The sequence below is a fragment of the Siphateles boraxobius genome, unplaced genomic scaffold (assembly GCF_051911475.1).
Source record: "Siphateles boraxobius isolate OS27281-9 unplaced genomic scaffold, OSU_SipBor_1 119, whole genome shotgun sequence".
In the NCBI taxonomy this organism is placed as follows: Eukaryota; Metazoa; Chordata; class Actinopteri; order Cypriniformes; family Leuciscidae; genus Siphateles; species Siphateles boraxobius.
Window position 1 is genome coordinate 3,318,102 of NW_027508721.1, and position 23,444 is coordinate 3,341,545.

Sequence of the window (23,444 nt, forward strand, 5' to 3'; positions counted from 1 at the left end):
CCCGGTATGAGAAGCAACTCGACGGCCGGGGCTGCTCCCGCCCAGCAGCCCCGGAGACATGAACACGGAGGGGGAGAAATTTCTGGAGCGCCACCGCCTGCTGTTTCTCTTCCTGAAACCTCTCTATGACCGAATTCACTGAGTCACCGAAGAGGCCAGCAGTTGAAAGCGGGGCGTCCAGGAGAAAAGATTTTTCCTTTTCCTTCATGTTGGATAAATTCAACCATAAGTGTCTCTCTGTTGCCACCATGGCTGACATAGAACGGCCCACTGATTTGGCCGTCTCCTTGGTGGCACGGGGAGAAAGATCTGCTGCCTGACGTAATTCTCGAATTACGTCAGCACTAATTTCATCCCCCTCACTCATCTCTTTTAAAAGGTCTGCTTGATATGCTTGTAATATCGACATAGTATGTAAGCATGCTGCCGCTTGACCTGCCGCCGAGTAAGCTTTGCCCACCAAAGCCGAGGTATTTCTTAATGGCTTTGTGGGCAATGCCAGTGTCTTAAATGTCGATGCCGTATCTGGAGATAGATGGCTCGCTAGCGTTGCTTCAGCCTTAGGCATCGCCCCATAACCATAATTCTTAGCCCCAGAAACATTGAATAAACAGATGTTTCCTGGCTAAATATTCTGGATGACACTGGTCTTTTCCATGACCTCGACACCTCGGTGTGGAGGTCAGGAAAGAATGGAAGACACCGGCGTGAAGGTGCAGAACGAGACGGCAGAAATCTTTCATCTAGTTTACTTTTTGAACAAGATTCCTGTCTATCAGCTAGCCACTCGATGCTTAATTTTTCTACAGCACGAGTGAGCACCTCCATAAGCTCCTCACTAGCAGGAGACTGAAGTGACGAGTCCCCAGTCTCTGCTGTATCAATACTTTCAACATCCAGATCCTCAGAACTGGATAATTGAAGTGATGGTGCCTCAGCCTGGGGGGGGAGAAACCGCAGCGCGTGCTTCCACACCCGGATCTGAGGCACTTGAGGCAGAGCCCGTCTCAATCCCCGCTGATAGATCCATTTGCGATCCCCACGATTGAAGCCTCCGCTGTGCCTCGGCAGCAGCGGGACCCGAACCGCGGGGAGCGGGCACCGAACCACTCTCCTCGAAGAGGGCTCGGCGGGAGCGGAGCGTTTTCATTGACATGCACTCGCAATGCTCGCAACCAGCTCCCTCGAGAGCTGACTGGGCATGCTGCACTCCCATACAAACAACACACAGATCGTGAGTGTCCCCACCCGGGATATAACGTGGGCAGGGATGAACACACTTTCTGAACTGCTGTTCGCTCGCCATATTATATATATATATATATATATATATATATATATATATATATTGTCTCTTTATAGTTTCTTTATATGTGAAAAACTCCTGCCTAGCAATTTCTAAGGACAGACAAAAACACTTTGAGACACAGACTGATATATTCACACACAGAGCGCTTGCTGAAGACGCGCTTGTGTTTTGGGGTGCTTATATAGTTTCCTGGTCGATGACGTCACCCGCCTATGACGTTCCGTCTCGCCATTGGACTGATTTCATACGTGCTTCATTACGCACTCACGCAGGGGCGTTCCCAAAGCGTTGTCACGCAGCTCGAGCTCCCTGATAGGGAACTGGCTAAATGAAGAAGGAATCGTTGGGTTTACAGCAAATTGATTTTTATACGTACCATATATACCAAAGCAGAATGATTCAATCTTTACATAATTTGATTTAATCAACAACAATTTCTGATTCAGTACTTTATTAAAATGCATTTATAGGATTCTTTGATTTGTCTAACGGTGCTGATCCACGCGCCGCAGCAGAGAATGGCCGCACTCCACTTTATTCCTATGGGTGATGTCAAGCGACTTTAACGCGCCCGCAAAGCATTCCGGGAAGGTGGTGCTTCATTTTGAAAAATGCTGCGTGCCAAAAAGCTGGCCGATGCCAATCTTTATGCAAATGAATTCCGTTGAACGTGACGAGACTATCCAATAGAAGTAGAGCATATGGAGACGGGGGGGAAGTCTCTAGCAGGTCCGCTGTTCTAGATATCCTACTACAAAAATGCTCGGTCAAAACCACGCCCATAGCGGTAAACAGAGGAACGCCCATCAACGCACAAATGTGGGCAGGCGTCGCGATGCAAAAGTGGATCAGCACTAGAACTTCTACCAAGAAACAAATTAATTTGCGTCTAGTTTTGTATGCTAAACTTCTACCAAGTAACAAATTAATTTGCGTCTAGTTTGGTTGGCCGATACTGCCTACCACGTACACACTGCACGAATTTAGGCCCGATTTTCACTCGCCGACAGTTTTGTGGAAATCGCAGTCAAACGCCGGAAATCAGAGGCAAATTGGTGCTCATTTATGTGAGTGACAATCGCGTTGTGTGTATTATCAAAGACGCGATCTGACAGAAGCATCACTGATACCCATGAGATATTTAGCATGCTAAATATTTTGGACCATGTTATGGACCATGGAATCAAAAATGTTGAGAACCACTGCTCTAACGTTACCTTTGACAATATATATGAATGATTTTCTTCTCTTTTTACAAGTTTGATATATTTTTTAAATCATTTAGCTTCACACAATTATATATATATATAAGATGCATTTTATTATGTGAGATTTGTTTTTCCCCACCTGCCCATAACCCTATAACATAGTACCTGTGACCCCTTTTTGGGTTGCGACCCACCAGTTGAGAATCCAATGTTGTTTTTTCCCATACTTCTGTTATGTATTTTTCTGTCTTTCTGTTGATTTCTGTGATACTTATTTTTAATATTCCTCTTTGTCTATGTTTCATTTGGCCATTTAAAAACAACAACATTTGTTTGATGCTATCACCCCCGATTCACTAAATGATTAGTTTCATAACAACAATCACTGTTTGCAAAAATCCAGGTCAGTCTGTGCCATATTTTCACCTCGGTCAAACACACACACACACACACACACACACACACACACACACACACACACACACACACACACACACACACACACACACACACACACACACACACACACACACACACACGCACAAAAAAAAACACACACACTCACTCTCGCTCTCTCTTAGAACAACTAATTCCCAGACTTTGGCAGGCAAGTTTGCCCAGTCAGTTCAAGGATAGGTTGACTAGGTAAGAACATAGGACAGTCCTTGTTTCCTCTCAAAAGCTTTTTGACATACTGAACATAAAATGTGCAGGAAAATGTACCATATAAAATCAATAAAAAAAAAAAAATAATATATATATATTTATATATATATATGAATATATATATATATATATATATATATATATATATATATATATATATATATATATTCCAAAATGCAACCGCAATGTTAACTTACTGACATACTCCATAATAAAATCAATTGCAGTTGTGACCTAAAATATTAGCACATTCCTTTTTCTAAATAAAACATCCTTTGTTATCCACATTATGCATTTGTTTAGTTTGCAGTGGATCTGCCTTGGAAAAATTATGGAATTATTACAAACTGAAAGGTGTACCATATTATTGGCACCATTGATTTAATATTTGGTGGAACAGCTATTGAACAGTTCCAAAGCCTCTAATGACATTCAGTGCATTTGTTAATAGTTTCTTCAAAACTGCTATTTTCAGATTTTTCCAATGATATTCAGTAGAAATTAATTCGGGACTCACTGCTTTCCACTCAGGGCCCTATTTTAACACGTTAACGAATGGTTTAAAGCACAGGGCGCAAGTGCAGTTAGGGCATGTCCGAATCCACTTTTGCTAGTTTAACGACGGGAAAAATGGTCTAAAAGGCTTGTCCCTATTCTCTTAATGAGTAATGGGTGTGTTTACGTGCAATAAACCAATCAGAGTCATCTCCCATTCCCTTTAAATGCAAGTTACGCTCGCGCCATGGTGGTTTCACTATTTACATGACGTAATTTGGAAAGAACAAACGGATCTGCTCGTGCGCGAGGTAAAAGTGCGCAAGCAAACCATCTACGGGACAAGCCGGATTCATTCCATCATATCTTTATGTACACAATAGTAATCTTTTACATTTTAATCCTTTTATTTTTTTATATTTGGCATGTTTGTGTACTGCTGTGCGTCCCTGTGTGTTTAATAAGCAAAGTATACGTGCGTTGTGGACCCGTCTGTAGGGGCGGCTTACGTCACTTCTTGTTGACGTTTAAAGTATTGTCAAACAAAACGGAGGCTAGCTAGAGCCTCCCTCCTCCTAACCCGCGCGCTAACCCCCCAAACCTCACCCCCAAATCCTTCTTGTCGGTTATTGGCTGTAACAGTTTGTTATGCTTCGTGCCGCGGGTTTGCCCAGTTTGTTTTTGTTGCCGTTTTTGGAGCCTGGGGTGTCTGCAGAGAACGCAGTTTTTTACAGTGTGTTCAGGGGACAGGCAGCTAGCGGATAGAGGAGATGTTTGCTGTATGTGACAAAAAATGTTTTGGCCTAAAAAACGTGTGACATCGCTTAGAGCACCTTTAAATAACAAAAAAAAAATATTGCGCCATTGACTTTAGACCATGTTTCAGTTCAATGGCACAGTCTATTTCAAGTGCCTCAAAATAGCAACATGCCAACAATGCGCGTTGACCAGCAATCAGACCAACACGCCATGGGCGCAAAGGCATTTGCTATTTAAACAATGTGGCGCGGGACGTGAAAATGATAACTGCGTCAGACTAAAACTAGCAAAAAACACTTGCGTCACGCTTGGCGCTGCATTGCGCCGGGTGTAAGGTAGGGCCCTCAGTGTTTTGTTTTCAACCTTTCCTGGGTGTTTGGTGAACTTCCTGGTTGCGTATGCAACCTACCGTTCCCTGACGGAGCGAACGGAGGACGTAGTCGACGTCGACTGAATGGGGATCGCGTCAGAGAGCATATCATCTTCGAGTACTATTGAACGAGCCAATGTAATTGGCGTGCGTGATTCGCATCACACACTCCGCCCCCGCGGCGCGGGTATAAATACGGAAGTGGATGCATGCACTAGTTGCTTTTTCGCCGAGTAGCCGAGCGTAACAGCGGTGGTCCAGCGGTGGTGGCAAGGAGACTACGTTCAAAAGCCTCCTGATGCCCTTGCAATTAAGGCGGGGAAGGACAGGGCTTAGGCCAGGGAAGTCACTGCTGTTCCTACAGGACCACTGGGAAAGCGTTCCAGTACATTGGAAGGAAGGGACGCTGCGGAAGCACATCCTACCCGAAGGGAGGTAAATGTGGAAAATACACATATGAACTGGGCGGATGACCGGGCAGTATAACATATGGAATAACACTGGGGTGGCTCCAGCCTAAGACAGGGGGAGACTCACCGGACAGTGACGGCAGAGAGACTCTGCCGAGGGAAGACACGGGCTCGCCGTAGGGAGCCGTATCGTGGAAGAATACACATATGGGGTTTGCCGTAGGGACCGCAACTTATGGACCCATTCTAACACAGGTTACACACTGCTTACAAGTGGTAGGCCTAACACCAGACGTTCCGCACGTCCGACGTCGGAGGGGTGTGGAGGAATGTTACAAGGGTCAATTTTAAGGGAACTCAACTGGAGTAGAAAGGCGCACGTATCCAGTCCATAGGAGGGGAATGGCGCAGCAAGCCGACACTTGAACCGGGCTCACGGTGAAACTGGCTTCATGAGAAGGGAGCCCACAGGAAGCAACTAGGTGTCGTCCAGCCCCCAACTCTAGAATCTGTTTAGCAAAGCATATCGTCAACGCCCAGGCAGAGCACTTTACACTCATCATAGAGGAGCTCAACACCTAAGTGGACATGTTGCATCTCGGAATTTTTACAGAAAATGAAAGAAAGCACTAAGTGGCCAACTTTGCTTGGAAACAGCCTTCCCTCTCTGCTGAATTCCTAACAGATATTTGTAGAGCTGGTCTGAGGTCTATGGCTTGCGTTCTGTACACGTCTAACCGCTATAAGCGAACGGACAGAGAAAGCCAGGGCTGGATCTGCCTCCTCCGGGGCAGCGCTTGCAGGCTCACCACCTGCTCCTATTACGGGAGAGGTAGGAACCTTGGGCACAATCCGAGCCGGGGTCTCAGCTTGTGAGAGTTAGCCGGCCCGAACTCCAGGCACAATACGTTGACCGAAAGCGAAAAAGTCCCTACCCTCTAGTAGAGACCACGCAAGCAGGAGAACTGATATAACAGAATTTTTAACTCACTGCCTGCAGTGGTTCAGGGGCGGTCTATGCAGTGCAGTTGCACCAGAGACAAGGCCCAAGAGGATAAAGAGGGACGCAAGGATTTACATTACCTTGCTCCTCAGGAACCTGACGATCAGGACGTGCTTCCTCATACTTCTGCATCAGGATGAGCGTCGGAAGGAAAACAGCCTACTCCAACCCATCTTGCAGGAAAGAGAGCACTGAAGTGATCGAAAGCTTTCAGGCTCTCCTCTGGAGAGAAGACGCAATCAACGACTAGGTTCCACTTCTAAAGGCGTAAGCACGCTACCCATTTCTAGGGGCTGCTCGCAGAAGTGATGGTAACTATCACATGTCCCTTTGATAGCCACCTGAACCTCCGCGTTCAGATGTAAGACCGCCCAAAATCTCCAGTGGTAGAGCGCGGGTGCCATCGTGCCCCATCCCTAAAAAAGTGTTCAGGGGAAGTCAGGAAGGCTGTCGATGGGAACCAGGTCTAGTTGGGCCAATAAGGGGCAACTATGAAGACCTTCTCCCTCCTGACTTGGCACCGTATACCCCTTTTCCACCAAAGCATTTTGAGAGCTGGTTTGGAGCCAGTGCCTGCGCGCGAACCAGTTCTTTGTTTTTCGACAGCCAAAGAACCGGTTCTCGGCCAGGAAAACTGGTTCCAAAGCGGCACCAACTCTTTGCTGGACTAGAACCGCTCTTTACCCACGTCATGCTTACGTCAGGGGCTGGGGGCTTAGATGTGTTCTAAACATTTTTCTGTAAAGCCAGGAGAAACATTTTCAGAAACACGATGTAGTCCGCCATTGTATTTGTTATGCTTGAAGTTGGCGCAAGCGTTTCTAGTTTTTTTAATTTATTTTTTTATTGAAAACATTATGTAAGCAAAGAAGAAAATAGTCACAATATAGCACAAATAAATGGAAAGAAAAAAAAGACACAAGGGTATATAACTAATCAGACAAGATTACATATCAAAGGGAAATATTAAAAGACTTACATTATTTCAATTGTTTTTGAGTTCGAGATAATCCCAAAGTAATGTTGTACTTGCAAGCGTTTCTAGCGAAGACGTATAGCGACGTACACAGTGACGTAACCACATCGTTCGCTGGGCGCTCTAGTCAGTGGAAAAATAAACAAGTTGAACCAACTCCGAACCAACTCCGAACCAACTTTGAACCAGCACCAGTTCCGAACCAGTTCTTTTTTGGTGGAAAAGGGGTAATAGGTGCAAGCGACGGGCACAAAAAGACAGGGGCATTGCTCAACACAACATGTGAAGATCACTGAGCTTCAGGAGCATTTTCTGCTCAGCACTTGAGTGTGATAGGTTCACTGAGTTTCAGGAGCATTTCTGCTCAACACCTGAGTGTGATAAACTCACTGAGCTACAGGAGCATTTCTGCTCAACACTTGAGTGCGAAGAACTTCACTGAGTAACAGGAGCATTTCTGCTCAACACTGTGCATGTGCCATGTCGGAACAGACGAAAACTCAGAGAGGAAAAGGGAACGATCGCATCCAGAAACGCACAGGTGGAATGACATCTTGAAAAAGACGCAAACGCACCCGTGTTGCTCTTTCAGAAAATAGGACCGTCACCAGTGCCGGAGCACACAGGGGAATGACCGCGGCAACACTGAAAAGAGAACTGAAACAGTGAAGCACTCACTTTTCCACCCTCTAACCAGCCATCAACACACACAAACATTTAGAAATTTGTTGCTGTTAAAACAGCAGTTGAGAGCTAAAGGCTCGCGATCACAGCTGCACTCGCGCTGTAGAACACCAGCACTGGGAGAGTCACCGACACACTCGCTCGTTGTAAACAACAACACTCTCAGAGACATCAAACGATCGGCTCCGAAGCGAAAGGCAGCTAGTGCGTGCATCCACTTCCGTATTTATACCCGCGCCGCGGGGGCGGAGTGTGTGATGCGAATCACGCACGCCAATTACATTGGCTCGTTCAATAGTACTCGAAGATGATAGGCTCTCTGACGCGATCCCCATTCAGTCGACGTCGATTACGTCCAACGTTATAGACTGAAAGGGAACTGTTGATCTTCGACCGATATGCAGCTTTCTAATGCTCCAAAATGTGAATGTAATTCAGGATGTCATACACATATCCAAGCAGCAAGTGTGCCAATCTTTTTGTCCATGCCTGTACACTGTTTTTACTACTGTTTTGGTAATGAGCTACAACTGTGAGTCAGACGTTTACCTCATCCTGCGTTGACTAACACAGGTGGGTGTTTGGTAATCTTCTGCCACACACACTTTATGGCGGCCACATTTTATCTTGAGGCACGGATCTTTGGCAGGGTCCAGAGCTGAAACACATGCAAAAATAAACATATATATATACACATGTATATGTATACAAACAGATAAATATATTTGTCATATTTAGCTATATGCTTTGCTAAGAATTAATTAACTAAGAATAAATTGTGCACACTGATGCACACGCTGTGTGTCTTCTGAAAATGAATGATCGCTTTTGATAAAGCAGATTTCATTTATATTCCCAAATGAAACACACATACATAGAGCACATCAAATATGGTTAATGAAAGCTCAAACATGCTTGCTTGAGGTATAAGAAACAATTGGGTTTTTACTCGCGTGTGATGCAAGCACATTTCAGCTTTCACCAGAACAAATGAGGTATAAACCCATGACAACAAATTTCTGTTTAAGTAAATAATCCATAGTGTCATCACATTCATGATCAGAAATACCACTGTATAATGCAAACATTTTAAGAAGACTTGATTGAATATGTGCGCATACACGGTGCATGTTCACGTTTGGACATGCTCGCTCTGGTCTGGATATGAACTGTGATCCATGCTGAGTTCACTCATCCGTGCTGTAAACAGTGTGTTAATTGATCGCGGTGTTCAGCGCAGAACACGCTCTCATACTCGTTCTCTGTGTACATCTAAAATGCTTTTTACAGACATATTTTCCTTATGTGTTGGTAGGTAGCCAAATGCACATGAGGGAATGCAAAGAACGAACTCTTAAGACCATGTCTCTGAAAGACAACAGCGCTGAGTTGAACAGATGACAGAGATGAATGAACAGACCTGATGCAGTCTTTTGTGACATTTGAATTCTAACAAGTTTCTTCTTAATAATGCACACCAAATCGCTTAATAAAGATATGAGCCACTCTGAGACGCAGAAAATGTGTGATATACTATAAAACATTAGGAAATTGCGATTTCTATTTGATGTTGGTATATCGTGCAGCCCTAGACTAACTGTTTGTGTGTGTGTGTGTCATTCACTGAAACGCAAATTTAGCTGCAGCCAAGTGACTTTGCATGACCCACCTTTTCCCACTCTGCGACCCACAGTTTGAAAACCCTCTACAGTAGGGGTCAATTCTCAACTCTACAGTATGCCAATGCCTTTACAATGTCTTTTTTACGCTTGAAATTTTTTTCAACAGATGGACTGAAATCTCTCTGGTTCAATTAAAAATTTCTTAATTTGTTTTTCGAAGATGAACTTATGGGTTTAGAATGACACGAGGATGAGCAATTCTCCTTTTTTGAGTGAGCTAGACTTTAAGGGTGAACTAGACTTTAAGCGCTACATTAGCACATTTAGAATCTGGTTAAGCTGGATTGGTGGTGGTTAGTAAACAATGCGCAGGTTTTTGCACTGCATTACAGCATACAAAAGTGGCGTAACTCTTTAGTGGATTTGCCCACTGAGCAGCAGATGCCCTTAACTTCTTAACTAAAACCACTTAACTCCAAAAATCAGTAGAATCAGGTGCAGCATTAAAACAAAAATACATGAAAGAAACAGACAGTTGTATTTGTATGTATATGCTAAGTATGATCTGTCTGATTTCACTGTGTGTGTAAATAAGGATTCTATTTCTATTATAGCCTTAAAAAGAGGCTGAAGCTAATGCTCTGAGATGAAAAGAAAGAGAGAGAGAGAGAGAAAAGGAAGAGTAGAAAAGGAGAGACAGAAAGAAAAAAGACTACTAATGACATTAAGTGCCTTTATAGTCCTTAGAGGCTCACGCACATGCACAGAGGAAGAAAGACAATATCTCACAAACACTCTCATCCTTTACCTGCCCCTTGTCAAAGCACAAACACACCCACACACAACCACACTTCGAACGCTCTCTGACCTCACATGGTAAGAGCCTTAGTCAAATCCTGCACAGGCTTTAGGACTTATCCAATCCCAATCTCCTCAGCACACTCTGAGTCCATTGTCTGTGGGTGTGTGTGTGAGTTTGTGTGTGTGTGACAAATGTTGTGATTGATTTGTGCATCATTATGTCTGCGTATGATCAGAATCCGTTTTAAATTGCTCTACTTGCTCTTTTTGACTCACTCAATGCTCTATCAATAGTCATTTGCATGTGAACTTGTGATGAATATTCAAGGGGCTTCTAATGACTTTCGAATATGCATAATCTCGTAAGATTTACTGCACACTGAGAGTTTGATGTGATAGAGAGTCTTAAAAAGCAGTTTTCTCATTTTCTCAGACGGATGTAGCGTGATGATATGGGTATTAGGCCACAGCATGTGACTGAATTCACACAACATAAATGCCTGATTAACATCCACTCAACATATGGCTCAAAGGCGAAGAGATACAGATCTTTCCATTTCCAATGACCTCAATAAAATGAGTAGCTTATAACATAAAAAGAATTTCATCATTAAGGCAATTCTTCTGCCATTTCTACTAATAATAAAACAAAAAAAATGGCTATAAGCACAAATTCTGCCTATAAGGACGGACTTTTGACTTCAGCTCGGCGTCTTCTTTAATTGCACAAGAGAAACAGACGGATTGGGGGTATCTAAAAAAAAACTTGCATCACAATGTGTAATTGTGATTGTCAAAACATTAATTTTATTTTTTAGTGACAACATGTTATAATGTTTACATGGTTACTGAGGCTACTGTTTGTATTATTGCTTAACACAATTTTCATGATTTCAATTAAATTCTTGGATTTAATTTCAATCTTGATTCAATATTGACTCATTTGGATAAATATTAGGTAGGCTACAGTAGATAGCTATGCCGTAATTTTCATTATAATAACAATTATATAATGACAAGTAAACATATATTAAAATAATATAGTGCACATATTTAGCAAAATACTCCTCTCTATAGCTATTTTCTTATAGTCAACTAACATTAAATGGCTTTCCTGAGGTAAATGTAACGTTCAGTGATATAATTGTTCTCCTGCAGTGTTATTGACCTCTTTCCGTGGTTGAAAAACACTGATTGATCGAAAGTACGTACCTTTCGGTGGGTTGTACTGTATCTTTAATAAAAAGTAACAGATGATCGGTTTACTTGATCTGAGGCGCGCGATCTGTCACGTCACATTTACAAGCACCAAAACAGTATTTATTGTCTGAATTTCGTTATAAAACCTGAGAGCTGATATTTTTTTCATATCAAAAGTAACCTGCTCTGTCTAGTCTGTTGGTGTCAGTGTCCTCTTTGCTCCGCGATTTTTCTCTGCGTGAGAAAATGGATGTGTGGCGCGAGACCGTGTGAAAGTGTCAAATGCGTGAGTCTCAAGCTGAATGCGTGAGAGTTGGCAGCCATGCGGGGGATAAATAGTCGGCAGCGTTCCTCCTTCCGCCGTGCTTCTTCTCCATGTGAGGATTGTTTACATTAGACTAGAGTGCGCACTGCATGCACACAGTGCTTATACATGTGATGTGGGGATTGTTTACATCAAAGTGCACATGTGTTTTGCGCAGCATATACGCATTGTTTTTTAAGCGGTTGATGGAAAATAAGCTGATGCGCGTTCTAAAAATCTAAATTTGGATCTATTATTTTTCACGGTATTTCGAAGTCCCCGCGATAACAATATCGTGCATATTCATTACCGCGATTTATCGTATTACCGAATACCGGCACATGTCTAGCGTCACGGGCGGGTGACATAATGACCAGGAAAGGATAAAAGGACATTCGGTTTAAAACCGCACTAGCTTCGAAAAAGGCAGGCTTTTGGGACGAGAATACCCGAAATTCCATACAGCCAAGAACCTGTCGTGATAAACTGTCACGACATGAGAACTCTGGACCCCGGGGTATCCATGTCTAGGTCATAAAATCTGAAAAACTTAAGCGGCGAAGACCAGCCAGCTGCATCACAAACTTCTTGAATGGACACCCCAGAAATTAGGGCCTTGGAGGCCACCAAACCCCTAGTAGAATGGGCTCTAGTGGCTAAAGGTGAAGACTGGCTCAGAACTTCATATTCAAGAGAGATAGCCTCGATAATCCACTTGCTAACCGTCTGCTTGGATGCAGGAAGGCCTTTCTTAGAGGGCCCAAAGCACACCAATAATTGATCAGACTTTCTCCACTGGGCAGATCTGTGGACTGACTGGACAGATGAGGTTCAGTTTCTCCTGGTCTAAATCCTTGAAGGATTGAGGACAGAACGTCTGCAGTACGATAGGCCGTGGTACATTGGTTGGAACCTTAGGTACGTAACTGGGTTTAGGATAGAGGAACGCTTTGACCATCCCGGGTGCAAACTCAAAACATGAAGGAGATACAGACAGGGCATGGAGATCTCCTACTCTTTTTAGTGAGGAAATGGCTAGAAGGAACACAGATTTGAGACTCGAGAGGCTCAAAGGGAGCGACAGATAGAACTTCAAAAACAAGTGCCAAGTCCCAAGCTGGAATTCTGGTACGAACTGCAGGCCTCAGCCTCAGGGTGCCACGAAGGAAACATATAATGAGATAACCCTGAAGCAAAACAATCTTGCAGGAACTCAAGTATTGAACCCACAGTACAATTAACTGGATCCCATTGTCGTAGATAATACCAAGGTAAAAACTCTCCATTTCAGGGCATATAGCATTCTCATGGATGGAGCTCTGGAGTTTAGTATGTCTCTACAACCTCAGTTGAGAGACCAGAGTCTATGAGTCGGGCCCCCTCACAGGCCAGACCCAGAGGTTGAATGTTTCTGGGTGGGGATGGAGGATTGCTCCCCCCGCCAGCTCCAGGGGAGAGCCGTCGAGAAGGAATATTAAGTTTGAGAACCACACTCGGCTTGGCCAGTACAGAGCTACTAACAGAACACTCACTCCGTCCTGGCCGACCTTCTCCAGAACTCCTGGGAGCAGAGCGATCGGGGGAAATGCCTACAGATGTAGCCTCGGCCACGTCTGCACCATTGCGTCCAGACCCAGTGGGGCTGGATGCGTGAGAGAAAGGGCTGGGGCTGCACTAGGGCTGCACGATATATCGTTTTAGCATCGATATCGCGATGTGTGCATCCACGATAGTCACATCGCAGGATGTGCGATGTAAGTAGCCTTAGGGATCGTTGTTGATCCGTGATTCATGATCAGTACGGGCCAGCAGCTCCCCGGCCCGTAACGCTTGCGATTCGCGGATTAATTGCAAAGTTTAACCATCATATAGTGAAAGTTTATCTTTGGCATGTGTTTTTAAGTCCTGTCAGTTTAAACATCAAGCGTAAGAAAACTGGAATTTGCGTGGTTTTTTTTTGTGAGCCGGGCAGACACAAAGATCAGTGGTCTTTCTCTTATTTCTGAGCTTGAACGAACACGAGAATTTTTGTCCTGCCAAAGCCTTATTTGACCGGTGAGTGAGATGACTGACTGCTGCGCTTGTTAAACTGAGAGAACGAGCAGAGAGAGAGAGTCCCGATCGCGCGCGCGCACTCTCACCGTTTTCAAACTGTCTTGCTCTCTCTCCCTCCCTCACGCATATTAATGAATTAAGTTGACTGAATATCTTTGAGAATACACAATGGTAAAAGTTTCACGTGAAGCATTCGGATATATATTTTTTCCTGAACTACCGCTGGTTGTAAATTGTGCTAGAAAAATCTTCTCTGAAAAGCGTTCCCACACATTCAGATAAACCACACTTTCAATAAACAAACAACAACAACAAAAATCTATCCAGTGATGAAATGTTTTCTGTGTTAAGACAAATATTGTGCGATGTCCTAACTGCCGGGATAATCACACAACGTTTGCCGTGGTCCGTTAATGACACCTCCAATTCGCGAACTAATGACTCCTTTGAACCGATTCACTTTAATGAATGGTTAAAACAACTGATCTGTCCAACACTGAACTCACGAGACTTAACAAATCGGTAACACTTTACAATAAGTTTCCATTTATTAAACTCTAGTTAACTACATTAGTTAACTATAATAGTTTCTATGCTGATTTACACTCAAAATCCCCCCAGTCATTCAGATGATTAATTTTTTCCAAAGTCATCTGCTGAAATTGTTTTCATATCGCGATATATATTGCAGAAAAATAAAATATCGTAATGTAATTTTTTCCCAATATAGTGCAACCCTATCCTCCCTCTCGATGTGGAGCCTCTATTCCCCGGGCCTCAGCCCCTGTCTCGACAGGATGTCTGCCTCTATATTCTGATGTCCCAGAATATATACTGCTCTCAGGGATTGTAACTTCCCTAGGGACCACAAGAGAATCTGGTGCACCAGTTTGCATAGTGGAAGTGAACGCAGACCCCCTTGATGATTTATATAAGAGACCACTGACGCGTTGTCTCTGCGAACAAGCACTTGATGGCCCCTCATGTCTGGAAGGAAATGTCTCAATGCTTTGAAGACCGCCATCATCTCCAGGCAGTTTATGTGCCACTAAAGATGATGACTCATCCAAAGACCCTGAGCTGAGCGGCCTTCCATTACCGCTCCCCAGCCCGTGAGAGAAGCATCTGTCGAGAGCGAAACTCGATGGCAAAGAGCTCCTAACACTGGACCCTGGGATAGGAACCAAGGTTTCCTCCATATAAACAAGGCACAGAGACACCGCTGTGTTATCTTGATCATACGGAGTGACTTCCCTCTCGGGAAAAACCCCTTGGTTTTGAGCCACCACTGTAGGGGCCTCATGTACAGCAGGCCGAACAGTATAATGTTGGATGCGGCTGACATCAGACCCAACAGCCTTTGAAACTGTTTTACAGTAAGTGACTGAGCTAGCTTTATCTCTTTTACAACTGTGAGGATCGAAGCGACACGAGCAGGCGAGAGCATGGCCCTCATTGTCACTGAATCCCACACGACACCAAGAAAGGTGGTTCTCTGTGCTTGAGAAAGTACACTTTTCTTGGCATTCAGTCTCAACCCCAATTTTTTCATGTGTGCGAGAACGACATCTCGATGACGAACCGCCAATAGTTCCGACTCTGCTAGGATAAGCCAGTCGTCTATGTAGTTCAGAATACGTGTGCTCTGCAGTCTGAGCGGAGATAGAGCTGCATCTACGCATTTCGTGAACGTGCGGGGTGATAGAGCTAGACCGAATGGAAGAACCTGATACTGGTAGGCTTTGCCCCCGAAAGTGAACCTTAGGAACTTCCTGTGTTGTGGAAGGACGGAGACATGGAAGTAAGCATCTTTCAGATCTATCGTGACAAACCAGTCCTCGGATCTGATTTGAGTCATGATCTGCTTCAACTTCAGCATTTTGAATTTCAATTTCTTGACTAACGATTGAGAAGACTAAGATCTAAAATGGGACACAACCCCCCATCCTTTTTTGGAACAATGAAATACCGGCTGTAGAATCCTGAGTCTCTGTTGGCCGGAGTAATCAGCTCTATAGCTTCTTTCGCTAATAGTGCTTTCACTTCTTGTTCCATCACCAGAGCCTGCTCTGGATGTACCACTGTGAGTAACACCCCGTTGTAGCAAGGCGGACGAGAACCGAACTGGATTATGTACCCTTTTTCTACGATATGCAGGACCCACTGAGACATGTTTGGCAGAATCTTCCACTCTGACAGATAATCTACAAAGGGAACCAGCCTCTCGAGGCTTGCCTATGGTGTAATAAAAGTCGTCACTACGGTAACCTGCAGCATATTGGCAGGAAATACCCGATTTGACCAACCCTCCTCAGGGAGTTCGATGCAAAATCATGTTTTTTGAGACGCTGAATCGGAAGCTGGAAACCGCTGCGCCCCGAGGCACAGATGGTGGCGGGGTTGGCAGAGCGGCCTCCTGAGGACACCGGTGTGGAGCGGGCACCGTGTACTGAGGTAAACACCGCTCCACTACGGAGGGGGCTGCCCTCAGAAGTCTGACGCCATAGGCTCCAGGACCTCTTCTTTGCAGAAGCCTTCTTTGCAAGCAGAACGTTCCTCAGATCGGTCTGCGGCTTTGAAGATTTCCGCTGAGTTTTTGGGGTGGGGGGCGAGAAGCGACACTCTCCTTCTGCTGTGCTTCGGGGGCCTGTTGACGGCGAGGGAAATACCGTTTGAACGCCTCCGCTTGCTTTTTAGCCTCCTGAAACCTCTCAACAACGGTGTTTACTGCATCACCGCAGAGGCCAGGAGGCCGCTTTATCTTTATCTTTTATGTCTGATAAATTTAACCAAAGATGCCTCTCCGATGCCACATTAGCTGCCACATTAGCTGCCACAGACCGCCCAATAGCACGAGCGGTCTCTTTCGTGGCTCTGAGAGAAAGATCGGTGGCCCGACGTAGTTCTCAAACCACGTCAGGCCCTGTTCCCTCGCTTGTCTTCAGGTCCCTCAGCAGATCAGCCTGGTATGCCTGTAATATGGCCACAGCCTGACCTGCTGCCATATATGCTTTACCCACTAACATAGATTATGTTTTTAACGGCTGAGTGCGCAGCATAGGAGACTTCAGGGACATGCCGATGCTGGGGATAAATAACTGGCTAGTGGCTGTTCAACTTTAGGCATCGTCCCATAACCATATTCCTTTAACACCCTTATATCAGAATAAACTTGCACCTGGGGACTAAATACGTTGACTGAATAAGGTTTACTCCATGTCCTCGATATCTCTTTGTGAAGGTTGTGGAAAATGGAAGTCCCCTCGGTGGAGGTACCGTGCTTGGTGTTAAAAAGCGCTCGTCTAACAGACATTTGGAACAAGCGCCTTGTTTCCCGGCTGGCCATTCAATATTTAATTGGCACTGCGGGAGATAATACCTCCACCAGCTCCTCATACGCTGGGGAAGAGGCTGGCGTTTCTTCTTCCCCCATTTCGATGCTCAGCACATCTAGTTCCTCGGAACTAGACACCTGAAGCACCTGTGCTTCTTTTGGAGCAGAAGGAATGCTGGGAAGAAGCTGGCATTTCTTCATACCCCATTTCGATGCTCAGCACTAGGGCTGTGAATCTTTGGGTAGGCAGCGAATCGATTCGATTCACGATTCATAGGTTTTCAATTCGATTCAAGAACGATTTTTGCAAATTCAGAAAGATTCGATTCGATGCGATTCACATTAAAGTTCGATGCGATTCGATTAATTCGATTCGATTCCTTATTTTTTCTATGCATTCATAGGATTATTTAAATGCTTCCCCCAATGGGTCTAAGTCAGCGTGTGAATTACACAGTGGTCTTCGGGGGCCAGAGAGTGGGGACAAAAAAAACAACAACGACATTTTGTCTATTGTTAATGTTAGTTCATGCTAGTTTTTAATTAATTTATTATTATAAAAAATATTTCCAAAGCCTATAAATTAGCATTTGTAGAAATCTAAGCCAAGATTTAAAAAGCATGATGAACTAACAATACTTTTAAAGCCTAACTATTTTGTAGAATATGTTAATAGATACACAACCTTAAAGTGTTCCTGGTACATCCTTCCATTGTAAGACTAAAAATACCATGTACTTTCCCAACTAAACCTTAACTAACTTTCCTCATGGAATGCTCTTTGTTCTCTTTATAGGCTACTGAACATTTTCCTATGATTCTGAGAGAAAACGCGCCGGGTGTCTACTTTTGCTATAGGCTAGTAACGATTACGAATGCAACTTTAATGCGCATCTGATTGATGGATAAACCACGCGCTCTTATTTCAGTGTAATTAATATTGTAGTTATTTCAGCAGTTTCCTTCGTACATTCAGTTTAATGACAAAGTCAAATTTCATTAATGATTCATAGGAAGCGTGTTTATTTTAGGTCTATTTGCGTCTGCTCTTTCCATGTAATAAATGCGCACCTTGAATAAGTGGGGTTTTACTTCAGCTGCTCAGGACGGGTATGACCCATTTCCGTAAAACTTCAGTATCTTATCTTAAAGAAAATAACGGTGACGTTTCCACGCAACGAACGCGTTGTTTCATAGCAGTGCCCGCGCAATGACATGGCAGCTTTATCAATGGCTTGAGCGGTTTGACTCAAGACTTGCTTTCTCGATAGAGAGCTGTCACCTGCTCATGTGAACATCAGTGGCTGTCCTGAGGAGAGCTCAAACATGGACTGCTCAAAAATCTGTAGATGAGAGCTATATGGGACCGAGCGCGAGCGAAATCCAGTGAAAGATGGTAAAGAGTGCAGCGAGTATCTGTGAAGGAGAGCTGGGAGGACGCCAAATGACGTCGCACAAGTAACGCCTCCATTAATTCACGCATGTAGTCTTTTAATGTTTACATATTGTAAAGCACTGAATCGCTATAGAATCGCAAATTATTAGATTCTTAGCATTTTAAATCGATTATTGACCGAAATAAACGATTCACGATTCAAAATACATGTTTCAAGATCGATGCATATGCATCAGGATTTGTAATCGATGCATCGAGAAAACGAGTGAATCGTTACACCCCTACTCAGCACATATAGTTCCACGGAACTAGACAGCTGAAGCACCTGTGCTTCTTCTGGAGCAGAAGGAACCGTGGGGCGGGCTTCCAACTCCGGAGAGAGCACTGGATCCCACGGGTAAAGGCTGAGAAAGGGCGGACCCGTCTCAAACCCCGCTGTGAGATCCATTTGTGATCCCCACGTCAAGAGCTTCCGTGCTGCCGAGGCAGCAGCGCGAGCCGCAGGGAACGCTCACTTGAACACTCTCCTCAAAGAGTGACAAGCGAGAGCAGAGCATGCGAAGCGACATAATATCTTAAATTGAGCTGTATATATATATTGTGAAAGACAACAATAAATAAGACAGACAGTTTGTAACACAGAGCGCTTGCTGAGGCACAGAAGCTAGCGTGGTTCTAAACAGGATGTGCTTTTAACCTTTCTTGGTAATGATGTCACCTGCCCATGAACCTCATTCTCGCCATTGGACTAGTTGACACTTGTGCTTCAGACGCAAACACGGACGGGCATTCCCAAAGCGTCATCGACGCAACGCGAGTTCCCTCGAAAGGGAATCGTGTTACTCCAATAACTACTTAGAAATAGCGTGGGTTTGGGTGATGCTTTCAAACTAGTAATTGCATTTTAGGCTGCTTAATCAGTGATGTTAGAAAGAAGTTGTGCAAACAAGCGTTTTTAAGACCAAAAACTTATCTTGAGAAAAACAAAGCGCAATAACTGACTTTGGACTTTTGCATTTTTGAAATGTATTAATAATGAACACTCCCTAATCCTTCACTGTTTAAACAAATAGTCACACTTTAAACTCACGCCATTGGTTAAGCAGTTGTTGCTGAGTCTTGCTGATCATGAGAAAATATTTTACTAAAAAAAATTTAAAAGACACTTAAGCTTTAAAGTTTTCTTTGATGAACACATGAACTCTGAACACATGAAAAACACAATGGTGTTGCTATTTTTGATTGACAGTCCTACCTTGATCGAATGGTTTTCCTGGGCTCCATGTTCCTGGTTCCTAAAACAGAAGTTGATTAACAGAATTAATCAACAGTCTGCATATGTTTTCTTTTCTGAAATTCTATGTTATTGTACATAAAGTAATCTTTTTCACATAATGTAAACTTGGAAGGATTTCCTTGCAGACAAACAGGCAGATTAGCAAGACTCTGTTTCAATAGAAAAACAAAGGCACAATCATACAAACCTCCACCTCCTGATTGTAGAGGAAGCATTGTGGAGAAAACAAATAAACATTAGACAGAACATTAAGCACAGATCACTTCAACAAAACAACACAAAATGGATGCCATAAAATACAGAATATGCCATAAACAGAAAAAATAATGAAATGCATATGTATGACTTGGCATTGTGCCTGTTTACACTGGACTGTTTGTTGCTTGTCACATTCAGTAATTGGTCTGCACTTGTATTCATGCTTAATTAAGTTAATATGCCAGTTTCCATCATAGGTACACTGAAGACTGATAGCACCAAATGGTTACACAGTGACACACACACAAATGGATATGAAATGGCAACTGTCTGGTCCTTTTGCAATTAAACATTTTTGATGACTGCCATATCTCTCTCTCCTTCCTCTAAGTGTGTGTTTGCGTGTGTGGCATGCAAATGGATCTTGGAATAAACAACACCACATGAAATCCATTACAGCATCTCCGTTGGTCATTCATAATATCCTTTCCCTTCTTTCCCGTTCACAAAGAACTTTATATCTCTCAGCCTCACTGTATGTAAACACTTTCATTGTTCTTTTTCCTCTTGTTTGTGCCTCGATTTCAGCAGCTAAATACAGTTGCCACCCAATCTACACCTAGATCTCTCTTGATTTTGTGCAGTTGTTTTTACGTCTGTCTTTCATTTCATACAGATTATTATATTCTTCTAAGACCTACATAGAGAATGTGAGGGAGAACAGGATAGAAATAGAATAGCCTCCATTATGCTGCAAGCATCCTTTATATGAAAGTCATGTGATAGCATGACTGTGTGAAAGAACGGGTCAGCTGCAGTCCTCTTTTTTTGCTTGTACTGCTGATGCTTTACACACGAACATTAACATACTTTCACCAGAAAGGAATGTTTTTTTCTTTTTCGCTTGTTCAATGTACACATTGGAAATTATTCAAAATACTTTGAATAATTATAGTATTCAAAGAATAATTAAAGTATTTTTTATACTTTATTCAAAAGTATAAAAAAATAATGGCAGCTGTCCATGTTGTTTATATAATTTAGTACTAAATAAAAAGTATTATTTCATTTTGTATGGCAGCAAAAAAGCAACAACAAAGCCCCAAAATATATGTAGTAATATAGAAAAAAATATTAGGTCATTTTTCTGATACTGTGTTGAAGTAGAGTTCGATTCCTGCTCAGTTCTAATTAATCCTTGCATATATGAAATAATTTCAATTAAATAAGGCAATTACATGAATTCAACTGTCAAAGAATTTAAGTGCAAACAATTAAAATGTTATATATTTATTTAAAGCTATACTTAACGTTCAGTAGGAAACCGTATACTGACCTTCAAGTAAATATGTATTGGAAATAATCCTGAATTGAACAGCATTTCAACTCTTTACATGTTAATGTTTAAATTTTTCCTGGCCTGGGTAAGTGTTTCATTCTCTTCTGGTGAATGTATGTGAAGAGTGTGTGTGCGTGTGTGCGTGTGCGATGCATGCTCCATTAAGCCATCGAGCCTTTCTACAGCTCTGATATTTAGAGTAATCTGTGCTCCTACATTGTCTGCTGCTTCATATCTCTCATGATCAAGAGCAGGAACAGCCTCCAAACCATAGTAAACATCTGCTCTGAAATCACTGGAGTGGGTTTTGTACATTTTCATTTAATTGCATTTAAGTGTCTGAAAACATTACATTCAGTTTGCAATTAAGTTTTTGTTTTTTTAAGTGCATTATTTCCTAAATAAATACTCTTTTTAAAAGTATGCTAAAGTGCAGTTCTTCTCACAAGGAAAGAAATGTAATACTACTCATGACTGAAATATGTAAGCAGCACATTTTTATACTGGAAGATTTTAAAGTAACACTTCCATCTCAGCTTATTGAATTCCCATTAAATCTTCTGTATTCACCTGTAACCCAGAGTCTCTTTGTCAAATCTTCCCTGTGCCAAAACTAAATTGCTTTTCGAGGATTTATAAAGTCACGTTATATTTTATTGTAAATGCATCTAAATCTATAGTGAATAATTATAGTGTGCAATACTGATCATTGGTTTAATTTAAATATACTCGCTGTCACCACAGTTCAAATGGTTCAAACACATATACACAAACAGATTACCATAGTCTGAGCACAATTAATCATGTTTAGTTCCACTATAATCACTGTAAGGGCCTTTCTCCGCATACAGAGGGATTTCCTTGGGTATTATCAGAAGGCTTTCAAGCGTATGTTAAATGAATAACTAATAAAGAAACAGCACAACAACATTAATCTGTTAATAATAAGAGACGTACAACGCATATATATATATATATATATATATATATATATATATATATATATATATATATATATATATAGCATATTGAGGAGCAGGGGTGTGTGTGTGTGTGTGTGTGTGTCTGTGTGTGTATGTGTGAGGGCGGCCAGCATGACAGCAAGGCGGCTGTTCTCTCATGCAGAAAGTGCCGGAAGCGTCTCACCCTTCTGACATCATTCATTCTTTATGACTCTCCGCCCCCCCACCCTGCTCTCTGTCCAGTCTTTATCCACACACGCATTCACAAGGGAACCACAAACAGGCACATGCAACCATACAGAGGCAGCAGAAGCTACATACAATCAAAACAGAATCCGTCCATGCCACTCTAACACCAGATGCTATATGTGATATGAGCGATAAAAGCAAACTCTTCAGGGGCTTTTAAGCTGACAGCAATTTACAGTGACAAAGCAGCCTGAAGTCATTAATGTTTAAAGAGAGTTGATGATTTCCGGCAAGATGAGTGACAGCGACTGTTGCCAATGCTTTATGCAAATGAGAACCGATTTGAGCGACTCCCATTGGGGCAGCAGACTGTGATCACTGCTCAGTTGAAGCTAATTTGAAAGCTATTAATTAGAGTACTATTTTAGACTATAGATAAGCTACTCATTTGAAAAAGTTGTTAGCTAACCACAAGCTAACAAAAAGTATCTACTGTAGTTTTCAACCAGAGGGTTGGGACTCGGGACCCACTAAGGGGCCTTAAGTTAGCAAACCAAGGAGGCCGCAAGTCGGTTTAAATATATTAATAAATATATAACGTAAGCATTAAAATAAACTAAAACAGCTAAACAAGATGTAAATTATATAATATTTCTAATTTTAATTTGTTGCCTCAAAAACTGCCTTCTTCCGTCTTGGAGAACCTTATAAATATGCTTAAAATTTGTGTGAAAGTGTGAAAAGTCTATAATGAGTATACGTTTTTTTCCCCTAGTTATTTCAAGCACCACAATATTTTATTGTGTAGAAATCATAGATAATTACTTTAAAAAAATCCTGTAATCATTTTTTTATGATTTCTATCTA

The 23,444-nt window shown here is 42.7% G+C and overlaps 1 protein-coding gene across 1 annotated transcript in view; it reads right to left on the minus strand.

The window, feature by feature from the left end:
- Positions 1–23,444, minus strand: part of spock3 (SPARC (osteonectin), cwcv and kazal like domains proteoglycan 3) — a 55,845-nt gene that overhangs the window by 27,175 nt on the left and 5,226 nt on the right. The window contains exons 3-4 of the mRNA XM_077204580.1: positions 19,848–19,887; positions 8,430–8,538 (exon numbers count right to left, since the gene is read on the minus strand). Coding sequence (XP_077060695.1) covers positions 8,430–8,538; positions 19,848–19,887 — 149 coding nt within the window. The remainder of the gene's footprint in view (positions 1–8,429; positions 8,539–19,847; positions 19,888–23,444) is intronic.